Consider the following 12,227-nt stretch of genomic DNA (forward strand, 5'->3'; position numbering starts at 1 on the left):
GTGGGGCTGTTGTTTCACAAGGCAAATGCAGTGATAGATAAAGCATCCTTCTTGGACTCCATTAAATGACACTAATAAGACCTGGAGCATGCCAGATCTTGTTAGGTAAGCAGAAATAATAAGAGATAGATAGCCCCACTAATATCTTAGCCCTGTGTCATATAGGGCTTTGCAGGTGACTACCAGCACTTTGAATTACACCTAGAAGCCAATAATAACCAGTACAACTCTCACAGTAGCTTGACATAGGGGCATACTGAGGTGCATCCGTAACTACACATGCTGCATCAGTCTGGACCAGCTTTTCGTCTCTTTGTTTATTGCATATTTCTTAGGTTTATTACTTTATTTCTTGGATTGTATATATACTGCTGAAAATCTATAGGGATTTGCATCCATAAATGTAAATGATAATACTGCAATATTTTTTTAAAAAAAGATATGGCCAAAATCTTCCAACATCACCAAATATAGTAAATTGTAAAAGAGAATTTGTAGCTCAGGATCATATATCACATGTAGCCAAGAATCCTATAGTAAATTCTGTGTTCTCACATGGTGTTGTGTATGCATGGCACCAGTAGGAGTTATATAACTTTTAGGTAAAATCTGAATCAACATGCATTACTGATAAATATGTTGGAAATTTTGCGTATTGTCCATTAGCCTCTTATCCCCATGAAAAAAATGTTATTGTGCAATATGACATTCATCTCATAGTGGATAAATCCCACTGCTTTCAAAAATGTACTCCTCAGTGAAGAATTTGGTGACAAGAGTGAAGGCTGCAGTGGAGTAAACCTAGTCCTTAAACATGTTTGCTTTCCCATATATAATAGTTACGTTTTTAAAGTAAGTTAATTTTTTGGTTAATATTATTTAAATGTAAATTACAACAGGGAGATAAATGCCCATGTCATTTTTGATGAAGCCTTGACTCCAACATCGAATCCTAAATGAGGTTTATTCAAGAATACTCAATAGTTTAGAAGCTACCTATTTTCACATGTGGTGGACTTGTAGAAATATAAAAGCTTTTTGGATCAAAATTTGGTGGAACATTCAAAGGATTTTTAAGAGAAAGATAAAGTTTTCTCCGCAATTGTTTTTATTGGGTATTGTTGTAGATTGTGATGTTAAAGAAACTAACTTGATGTTGAATATGATAACAGCAGCACGGTTACTGGTGGGACAATATTGGAAGAAGTATAGTTTGCCTACTATAGAAGAATGGGTGTTTAAAGTTTCGAATCTTGCAGAAATGTCTTAAGATTTCTGCTGATTTGAAAGATCATTCACAGGAAAGATATATTTCAGTTTGGAGGAGATGGATAAATTTTATTCAGAACAAATATGGGACTAAAAAGTTCCATTTAGCTTATGAGTAGATTTTAGTGGGATATTGTTATTGGTACTTTGTTTGTAGTTATGTTAAAGGGGAGTTAAAGCACATTATGAATTTGGTTAATTGTATATTATGCATAATTTTTATTTAGAATATGATTATTGTAACTATAATCCTGTATTTAGCTCTGGGAAGTGGGGGGGGGGGAAGTGGGCGGGTTTGGGGTGGGGGGGATTTGGGGATATATTGTAAAATTTTGTTTTTGTAAAACTCTTTAATAAAAAAAAGAATGCTCAATAGGGCCTATAGAACCTATTGGTTTAAAAGCGGGCTACTCCAAAGCTCCCACGCTAATCGCTTGAACGATTTCAACCTGCTCGCCGCTCTTTTTCGACCCCCGCCCCGCCCCGCCTCGCCCCGCTCCGCCTCGCCCCGCTCCCGTCACGTCTCTCCCCGCCAATGCGAATGCCCACTAGCGCAGGGGTAGGCAGATGATACGCAGATGATACCACTCTAATGGCAGAAAGTGAAGAAGAACTAAAGAGCCTCTTGTTGCAGGTGAAGAAGGAGAGTGCAAAACTTGGGTTGAAACTTAACATTAAGAAAACCAAGATCATGGCATCTGGCCCTCTCAATTCTTGGCAAATAGATGGGGAAGAAATGGAGGTAGTGACAGATTTTGTTTTCCTGGGCTCCAAGATCACTGCAGATGGGGACTGTAGCCAAGAAATTAAAAGACGCTTGCTCCTGGGGAGGAAAGCCATGGCAAATCTAGACAGCACACTAAAAAGCAGAGACATCACCCTGTCAACAAAAGTGCGTATAGTCAAGGCTATGGTCTTCCCAGTTGCAACGTATGGCAGTGAAAGTTGGACCATAAGAAAGGCTGAGCGCCAAAGAATTGAGGCCTTTGAACTGTGGTGCTGGAGAAGACTCCTGCGAGTCCCTTGGACCGCAAGGCGATCAAACCGGTCAGTCCTAGAGGAGATCAATCCTGACTGCTCTTTAGAAGGCCAGATCCTGAAGCTAAAACTCAAATTCTTTGGCCACCTAATGAGAAGGAAGGACTCACTGGAGAAGAGCCTAATGCTGGGAAAGATCGAGGGCAATAGAAGAAGGGGACGACAGAGAATGAGGTGGCTGGATGGAGTCACTGAAGCAGTAGGCGTGAGCTTAAATGGACTCCAGAAGATGGTAGAGGACAGGAAGGCCTGGAGGAATGTTGTCCATAGGGTCGCGATGGGTCGGACACGACTTCGCAGCTAACAACAACAAGGCAACCTCGGCTCTTTTATGACTCATGGACTTCAACTCCCAGAATTCCTGAGCCAGCTACGCTGGCTCAGGAATTCTGGGAGTTGAAGTCCATGAGTCATAAAAGAGCCGAGGTTGCCTACCCCTGCACTAGCGGAACCCCAGCTTCCTCTTCTCCCCCAGGTCCTCAACTCGCCTCCTGATTGGCCGAGGGTCCGATGACGTAAATGCGGGTGACCAAGCAGGCGGGCCGGCCGTGCAGCGGCTTCCTCCGGGAGTCTGGTTGACGCCTCCAGTTCTTTTTCCCGCGCAGAAAGGTCCGGCTAGGTTTGGCGTTAATCGTCCCGCTAAGCCCCCGGGGAGCTGCGAGTGCCTGAACTGCTGGTTGCGCCGACCAGCCTGGTGGGGAAAGAGATGCCGAAGCGCTCCTGCCCGTTCGCGGACTCGTCCCCGGTGCAGCTGAAGACGCGCGTGCGGCTGAAGGAGCTGAGCCAGGGCGTCATGGGCGAGAGGTACCGGCGCGAGATCTTCGGTGAGGCGGCGCGGCGGACGGGGAGGGGGGGGGAAGGGGCAGAGAAATCGCTCGGTGAGGCTTTGTCCTCGCGAGAATCGGGAGTTTTCCTTCCGTTGCTGAGGGCGCGTTTCCCCTCTGTCGCCGCGGAGCCTTTCCGCCCTGGCGTGAGCCGGGTGCGCCTGCTCGGCCTCCGGAAAGGCGGCTGTTTGGAAGAAGAAAGCGAAGCTCCCTTCTCCCTCTCTTTCCTGTCGCTGTAAACCAGGGGTCTTCAAACTTGGCCCTTTTATGACTTGTGGACTTCAACTCCCAGAATTCCTCAGCCAGCTTTATAGCAGGGGTCTTCAAACTTGGCCCTTTTATGACTTGTGGACTTCAACTCCCAGAATTCCTCAGCCAGCTTTGTAGCAGGGGTCTTCAAACTTGGCCCTTTTATGACTTGTGGACTTCAACTCCCAGAATTCCTCAGCCAGCTTTGCTGGCTGAGGGATTCTGGGAATTGAAGTCCACAAGTCATAAAAGGGCCAAGTTTGAAGACCCCTGCTGTAAACCATAAGAACCGAATCTCCGGCCGCTCTAACTTGCCTGGTGCGTGACAAGAAAAGCGCTCAGTGTATGCCCAGAGGTGCTCTGCGTCGCGTTCGAAGCGCGGGAGGCCCAAGGCATTTGATGAAAAAGACGGGGGTCATTTTTAATCTGCCAAAAGAACCCAGTCGTTTGATTTCCTTGCTTTCCCTAAACACCCTTGACTTCAGAACTTGAGTCTATCGCGCCCCCACCCAGGCCAAGTGCACTCACTTGTAGTCTCCAGGGTTTTGTGCTTCGTTTTCAAGGCTATTTTACGTTCTTGCTGGCTTAAAATACTAAAACGGTTGACTCTCCAACCATTTCGCTCTGTTCAGCAGCTAACTTGAGTGTAACATTGCATATAGATGTTCACTATTTAAAAACTGTCACTATGATACTGTGATAAGCTAATAATATATCAAAACTGAGGTGTTTATAATTTAATCAACATATATAATTCTGAACACAGTGAACCAATATGGTTTGGTTTTAGGTAAGTCATGTTCATGATTTCTCAACCTCTAGACCAGGGTTGTTGAACTCAATTTCACTGAGGGCCGCATCAGCATTGCGGTTGCCCTCAGGGGGCCGGGTGGGTGTGGCCTACTGGGTGGGCGTGGCCTACTGGGTGGGCGTGGCTAGAGTGCGTATGGCCTACTGGGTGAGCATGGCCAGCTCTACATCGTTCGCATCAAGGGTGCCTATGGGGGCCTGGGCAGGAGCGGGACAGATCTGAGGATCTCTGGTGGAAGGAGGGTGTCTGGGCCAGGGCCAAGACAGTGGGGGCCGTTCCCTCACTGTTTCCAGGATGGATTCGCGGGCCACATGAAACCACTTCGCGGGCCGGATCTGGCCCCCGGGCCTTGTGTTTGACATCTGCTCTAGACATTCTTTGCAAGAAAAGAGAATTGGAAGTTGCTCACAATTTCTTTCTTGGTTAGCTTGGAGGAGTACCATATTTGGGTTGCAAAAGTCCAGCCAACCACCAGAAGGCAGAAAAAAGTAACTGAAATCATATTTGTTGCTACAAGGTTTTGTAGTTAAGAGGTTGTACAGTAGACACGAATTGAATAATACATTATAATGTGACTCTGTACTGTACAATTAGAATATCATTAATAACATTCCGATCTTTGTTCTTGTTCTCTTATTATCACAGAGAAAACCAAACAACTGCTCTTCAAAGGTGCTCAAACATACATGGACAATGCTTGCAATGCAAGTGCAGTGGGAACATATCTAATTGCACAGTATCCAGAATCATGTATAGACAAAACAGAAATTTGTTCTTGGCACAGATGTAATAAACAAATGTTAATTGGGCAGGATGGAAAACTTCGACAACCCTGTTCAAGTGAAATGGGTAAGGATGCTTAGTTAGCTATCAAACATTTATGTACTAATAATTTGTGTAATAATTTGTGGTTTTCAGCCTGTTTCGTGTATTTATATCTAGATGTGCTGTTTGCTGTTACTTGTTTTCAGCGATAAGAGAATTCAGAAGTTGTAGTTATAATTAAACTTGTGCTCAGATATTACTGTCATTGGATCTTTCTGGTAGTAGCTGCATTTCAGGACCTAAGTTTGTGATGGGAATTTTCCCCCAGTTGTTTAGAATTACATTAGGTGCTCTGCGTCACCAACTTTTTTGCAACATGGATTTTTGGAATATAAAATAATAATTGGAAAAGGCCTCTCAACAAATTTTATTTAGACAGTGCAGAAATGATACAGATACAGAAATTGTAAAGATATATAGCCAGCCTCTGTCAATTTTTCTGTTGTCATGCATAGCTTATTTCTCTCACTAATTTGCTGTAGTTTCCAAGAATACTCCAAGAATAATGCAACTTTATTTGTACTCTGAGAAGAAATATTATCAAGTTATGCTAAACTGAATGTTTCTTTATACTCAGGATAGCTGTATCTATGTTTGAATAATGATAAATTATAGATTATTGCCAATGTAGTTTTAATTGGTTGGTTTCTGATGAAGTGTGTGTGAAAGAATACTCTCCTGTAGCTAGTTTTCCTTTTAAAAAGAGGAGACAGCAAATAATAGCAAGACTTGTTCCCAATGTATGAAGGTTTGTATGTTTATAGAATATTGTATTGTTATAGATTTTTGAATATATTGTGTAAAAGTTAAATGCAATGTTGTATTCATTGGATAAATGCAAGACAAAGCCCTGAAATTGTATTTAAATGATCTTATCTGGTGTAGGAATGTATGAAAAGTAGTACCACCTGATTTGCATATAGAAAGTCCTAGGCCCACTTCCTGGTAATTCAGCTCCACTGATACCTTATCTACTGGATAAATCTATTTTATCAATATAAAGATTTTGTACTAGAGAGTTCAAATAAACTGATTTGATTATAGTATAAAGGAGATGTTTATGGCAAACAGTGCTGAAATGTAATTTACTAATCTGCTTGTTTATACACAGTTTTGCCAGTAGGAGTGTCAAAGGCCTGTTCCTCCTGTATAAGAACAGTTGACAACAAAGAAGTTTGCACGCAGTGTGATCAATACATATGCCAGAACTGCACCAAACTCTGCAACTGTTGCAGCACCATTATCTGTTCATTATGCTCAGTTATAGAGTAAGTGCCTATCCAGATATGGCTTAATTTCCTTTGGTTGTATTGAACTGATAAATTCTGGAGGGATTTATAGTTGTAATATGACAAAAACTACATGCAAAACTTAATAAAGATGATGTGAGGTAAATTGGGGCTGCAGAAAGTTTTGCATTAACAATTTTAAGATCTGATACCCAGAAATCAAAGTAATTTTTGATTCTTGACAGAAGGGAATATTTTACACACTATAATTTATTACTTGAATTCAGTAACATTGGAGATAGCTAGATTCGGCTGAATTAATTACTACAGTATAGCTAAATCAGTCTTTAGGCAGTTCTTATGTTTCAAAGCTTAATTTTCTCACAAAGCATTGTTGCATGTGGAAGAGCTGTAACAGAAGTTGTGTTCTCTTAGAACTTACTAATCAAAAGAGATTAAACTAACTTATCTTTTTTTTTTAGATCAGAGGATGTTGGAGATCAAATCTTTTGCAGTGGCTGCTCAATGTACAAAGAATAAACTGCTGTTTTTAGGAAATGGTAGTCATTAAGTGTTGTAAAGAATGTATTGCTTTTAAATAATTAGGTTTTTGAGATAGTGGAGTGCCTTTTTCTAAATATTGTATATTCTGTAATTGTAGTTTAATATAATAAATATTTTATATTTTGATAAGACCTGATTTTTGTGTTGCTTGATAAATATGAATGTTATATCCCTTGTAGAGAATATAGAATGGATTCTTAGTATCCCCAGACATGCTCTCAGATTTAGTTTGGGAACCTTGGAGACCTAATGAAGTACTTTTGTTGCATCAGCATTAGGAGTTGGAGCGTGATAAAATGAATATCTAAGTGAGAGTAAACAGGATAGGTTTATTTGAGCATACCTGACATATTATTTTTGCAGTATCCAATAAAAGAAAATTGTTTATAGATTTGATTTCTAATTGAAAATCACTATCCTAATCTTAAAATAATTCTTGGTTTATCTGTAATCTGACACTTCTATGTGAAAGAAACTTGATATGTTGAAAAAGAGTATTTTTTCTATAAAAAAACGAAGTGCACGTCTTTTTGTATTAAGCTAAATGATACTAGTACTTGCCATACAAATCCAGTCTTCAGTCTCTTTTTACCTTATATAAAAGATATCAGTTATGCTACCTAATTGACACAGCCCCTTAAAATAATGTCTGCTAATGTGTATGATATACAACATTTACTTAAGGACATGTTATAGGTTAATATGATTCATTTTATCATATTTAAAGATTATAACTTTAATTTCAATGTGAAATTAATACTACAAATCCCACTTTCAAAACAAATTGCTTGTTTCCTTGTATCCCAGCAGGTATTGCATTCAAATATTCTTAGCATTCTTAATACTGTGTTTCTGGGGACTGAATTATCCTATTGAAATAGTATTTCATATCTGCAAATAAGTTCTTAAGGTGAGGAAATATAAGACTTTGTTGTGACATGAGAATTCTTGGAAAACGTAATAGATTCAGTTTGATTATAGTCAGGATCAGCAGTAAAATTGCCTTGTGTGATCTGAACTGCTCCAGAGAAACAATATGACCCAACTTATTTAGGGTGGGAATGGAGAAGAACTCTCTTACCTGCTTTTAACGCTATCAGTAATGGTCTTCCTGCATAGGAGTTGAGTGTACATTTAGATTTTGGTGTAGAACTGTTTCTAGACAGTAATGCTCTCAACCATGTACCATTTAAATTGCAGGGTGCCATGATCTGTCTCAGCACTCTTGGCATATTTCCCATACGTAAGGAGGAATATTTTTTAAACAAACATTCAAATTAAGAATCCAATGCTAACTCAACAAATCCCTATTGTATATATATATCTGAGTTCCAAATGAGGTGAGTTGATTACTTAGATTTGATTATGATCCTCTTTGGAAAAAATGTAGAACTTCATGAATGGCTGCAGTTTTATTACCATTTTTTTACAGAATAGCTACAATTAAAGTGACTATTCATTAAAAACATTATTTCCATTTCAAACACTTTCAACCCTCCTAGCTATGATTTGTCTTTATACATGGTAAAGAATGTATGTAAGTTAAGACTTCTGGTTTTTGGGCCAGCAGCGCATGGCCGCGCGAGAGCGGACTTCCGCTCCCCACAGCCAGTTTCTTCCTGCTTGGAGGACCCTTGATGGGTTCGAAGTTGCCCCGGAGAGGTGACCATGAAGGAGGGGCGCTCCGTTGATCACGAAGCGACGGCAATCACTTCGTTTGATCTGGGGAAAGCCCTCCAAACCTGACAGGAGAAAGGCTAGCGTGAGATCAGCGTCTAACCCAAGCTGCTTGCAGCCAAAGTCCCAGAGCACAAACCTAAACATTGGTGAACAGCGTGCTTGGAATTGGTGAGAGCACTGATCTTCTTCTATCTGCTATCTAAGTCCTTGAAAAGATTTCCAAAGCAAGAAAACCTCCAGAAGTGAAGGGAGGGGACTGTATCCCCATTCCCTTACAGATGGAAGCGGTGAATTAATATTAAAGGAGGGAAGAAATATATTAAAATTTGATTTAAAATACTTCGGTCTGGACAAATTTAGGAACTAAAAAACTCAAGACTATACCCTAATTTTTTTTGATGGAATTATAAAAATATATAACAAAAATAACTTGGATTGGAAAACTGAAAAAAGAACTGCTGAGATCTAGTGGAGACTCAGAGAATAGAACACTAACAATAAGGACTCAGAAATTGGCAGAGTGCCTAGAAACAAAAAAAGGTTTGTTCCTTTGAATTGGAAGCAACCCTGAAGACAGCTGGGAACAAAGGAAGAGCCACTTATAAGATTAAAAAGTGTCTGGAAAAAAACCACACCTGGACTGTTGCTTAAATCTAAAAACTTTATGGAAAAGAAACCCTTGTTTTTTTGGCAAATCTTTTAGAGAAGAATCTGTAGGAAGGATTTAAAGTGGCTTAATATACTGAATTGTAATTTTGACTAACTGATAAACTGACCTTTGAATTAAAACATTGATGGAAGATTATTTGAAGGGGGGAGACAACATGGACATCACATATCAAAAAATGATAGGGTGCCACATTCAATATTTTCTCCTGAAGGACGTAGCCTGGAAAATCAAGGGCCTTCAGAAGAAATACTTCAAGGCAAGATAAATACTTTCCAGGAGAAAATATAATGTTAGCACAAATACAAATGACAATAGACTCAAAAGCACGAGGAAATCCGAAACAACTTTGATGATTTAAATAAGCATATTTCCAATCTAAATTTACAATTAAAAAACCCAGGAAATAACAACAAAGGCACAAATAAATCAGACAGCAGACTACAAATTAGAAGAGTATGATCAAATGACCTCCCGTTTAGACTACTGCAACGCTCTCTACATGGGGCTGCCCTTGAGGACCACTCGGAGGCTTCAGCTGGTGCAGAATGCGGCCGCGCGAGTTGTGATGGGGGTTTCCCGATACTCCCATGTAACACCTCTACTCCGCGAGCTGCATTGGCTCCCGGTTGCCCTCCGGGTGAGATTCAAGGTGCTGGTGATGACCTATAAAGCCCTAAATGGCTTGGGTCCGGGTTATCTGAGGGAACACCTGCTGCCGGCATCAAGCTCCCTTCGTCCAGTGCGCTCCCACGGGGAGGGTCTTCTCAGGGTACCGCCGGTAAGAGATTGCCGGCGGACAACACCCAGGGATAGGGCCTTCTCTGTGGGTGCGCCCGCCCTTTGGAACCAGCTGCCAGTGGAGCTTAGGACTGCCCCCGACCTCCGTTCATTCCGCCGGGACCTGAAGACCTGGCTCTTCGAGCTCTCTGGCCTAGGCTGAGGATTTTAATTTTAACTGGGGTTTTATTTGTTCAGGGATGGATATAATTTTTTTTAATTGTTTTTAACTTTTGTATTTTTTTTTAATCACCCTGTAAACCGCCCTGAGTCCTTCGGGAAAGGGCGGTATATAAATATAATAAAATAAATAAATAAAATAAATAAAATAAATTGTTGAAACAACAAAGAAAAAGAATTATAATTTGACACAAACAGGAAAAAAATTTTCAAGGTTCTGATACAACAAGAAAAAATGGAATTATCAGGAGAACCATCAAAGTTTGGGAGACAAAAAGTATTTATCTTACTTCATCTTTTGTATTCCCAACAACATTTGTAAAAGTACAGGAATTGCTGGGTAAGCGGATTACATCAACTTGGAAAATTACTCTGCAAAAGAAGACGACCAGAGACAGATACAAGAGATTTGACTCGCCCTACCAGATGGACTATTACGTGAATAAACATTTGTTTGAATATGGCTAAAAGAACAGAGAATTTTGAACACAAGGGGGCCTTATAACAAGAAGGATAAGAGATTTAAGTAATATAGTATGTTTTATAATATATGAAATGTTAAAATAGTAGGTTGATGTAACTTTTATTGATATATGTGAAATATAAACTGATTAAAAGGATGTTATATCTAGATATTATAAGATAGGTAAAAAGTATAGTATTTTTATAATGCATGATATAAAATATTGGGAGGATGTACCTAAATGGGAAAATTTGGACAGTTAGATGACTAATATGAAGAAATTATGACTGATAAGAATTGGATTGAATATAAGGGAATTTAAGGAAACAAAAATTATAAAAATAGGATGTATGCTGAACTAATGAGATGATGGTTATGAGAATAATATAAGCTGAAAAAATGTTATATAGAGAGAATATTATGTGTATAAATATAAAAAATGTCTATAATCATTTATACATTGAAAATATTAAGAATTATATTTTGGCTAAGGTTGAAGAAGGAGAATACAAATGGGAGAAGGGAAGGTCAAAGAAATGTATCATTAATATATTAATTATGGAATTATCAAATTTAATTATTGATTGTTAATTATTATTGACCTTTTTCTTGTTAAAATATAAACCAAGACAACGCGCTGTACACCAGACACTGGAGATTGTTATAGTTAAAAACTAATAAAATATCTATAAAAAAAAGAATGCACGTAAGGTAACTAACAGCAAGCAGAGGCCAAATCTGAAATATTACTTGTAAAATGTTTTGAGCTTTAATGTAAAATACCCAGACAATCAACTGAAATTTAAGCATTTAAGCAGAACAGCAAAACACCTTGTAAAGAGGTAATAATTATTCATTCCACTGTGAAATAGGAAGTAGGAACACAATAGGAGAGGAAAGAGGTGTTTGGCCTTCATGACTAAAGCTCAGCTCCCGGTTGAGCTCCGGACGGCGCCCGACCTTTGCTCCTTTCGCCGCGAGCTAAAAACATACTTTTTTGAACAAGCTGGCCTGGCCTGATGGGGGGATCGGGGGCTATTTATTAGGTTTTAAATATCTATTTTAGTATGTGGGCATTTATTTAATTTAGTTTTAACTTTTGTAATTTGTATTTTTATTCTTGCCCTGTTCACCACCCTGAGTCCTGCGGGAGAAGGGCGGTATAGAAATATTATTAAAAAAAAATAAAAAAAAAATAAAAAAAAATAAAATAAAGTCTTATTCTGACTTATATTTTTACATATCATTTAAATTTGAGCTACCTGTGACACGAGAAAATTGATGATAGCCACACTTTCAGCTCAGTTGTGACAGGAAGGAAGCCTATTATCCTTTTGGGTGCACTGGTAGGCAAAATCCTAAAATCATTCTTGTTAAAGGAGAAGAAATTAAACTTTGTTTTCTGAATTTCTCTCTACAACAACGCCATTCTGTATTCTGATTGCAAATGACAATGATCAGAAATAAAGGAAGGTTATTGTGCACAAATGTTTGCATGGTTCTTAGCTATTCCTATGTTTTGAGTCCAGCCTAACACTCCCAAATTTGGGGTCAACCCTCCTTCTACCAGGTAATTGATTAGGAGAAAATGAAGGGGAGGAGTATACCGTAATTTTTCTAGGAAAGTGTATAATTTTTCTGAATTCAT

The 12,227-nt window shown here is 39.2% G+C and overlaps 1 protein-coding gene across 1 annotated transcript; it reads left to right on the forward strand.

Annotated features, from left to right (window-relative positions):
* Nucleotides 1–2,849: 2,849 nt before the first annotated feature.
* SIVA1 (SIVA1 apoptosis inducing factor) lies at nt 2,850–6,940 on the forward strand. The gene is made up of 4 exons (XM_081313756.1): nt 2,850–3,131; nt 4,837–5,040; nt 6,128–6,284; nt 6,728–6,940. Exons 1-4 carry the CDS (start codon nt 3,014–3,016, stop codon nt 6,783–6,785), a joined length of 537 nt encoding a protein of 178 aa, XP_081169882.1. The 5' UTR covers nt 2,850–3,013; the 3' UTR covers nt 6,786–6,940.
* Nucleotides 6,941–12,227: the final 5,287 nt, after the last annotated feature.

The sequence above is a fragment of the Vipera berus genome (assembly GCF_964194415.1).
Source record: "Vipera berus genome assembly, chromosome: 1".
NCBI classification, from domain to species: domain Eukaryota; kingdom Metazoa; phylum Chordata; class Lepidosauria; order Squamata; family Viperidae; genus Vipera; species Vipera berus.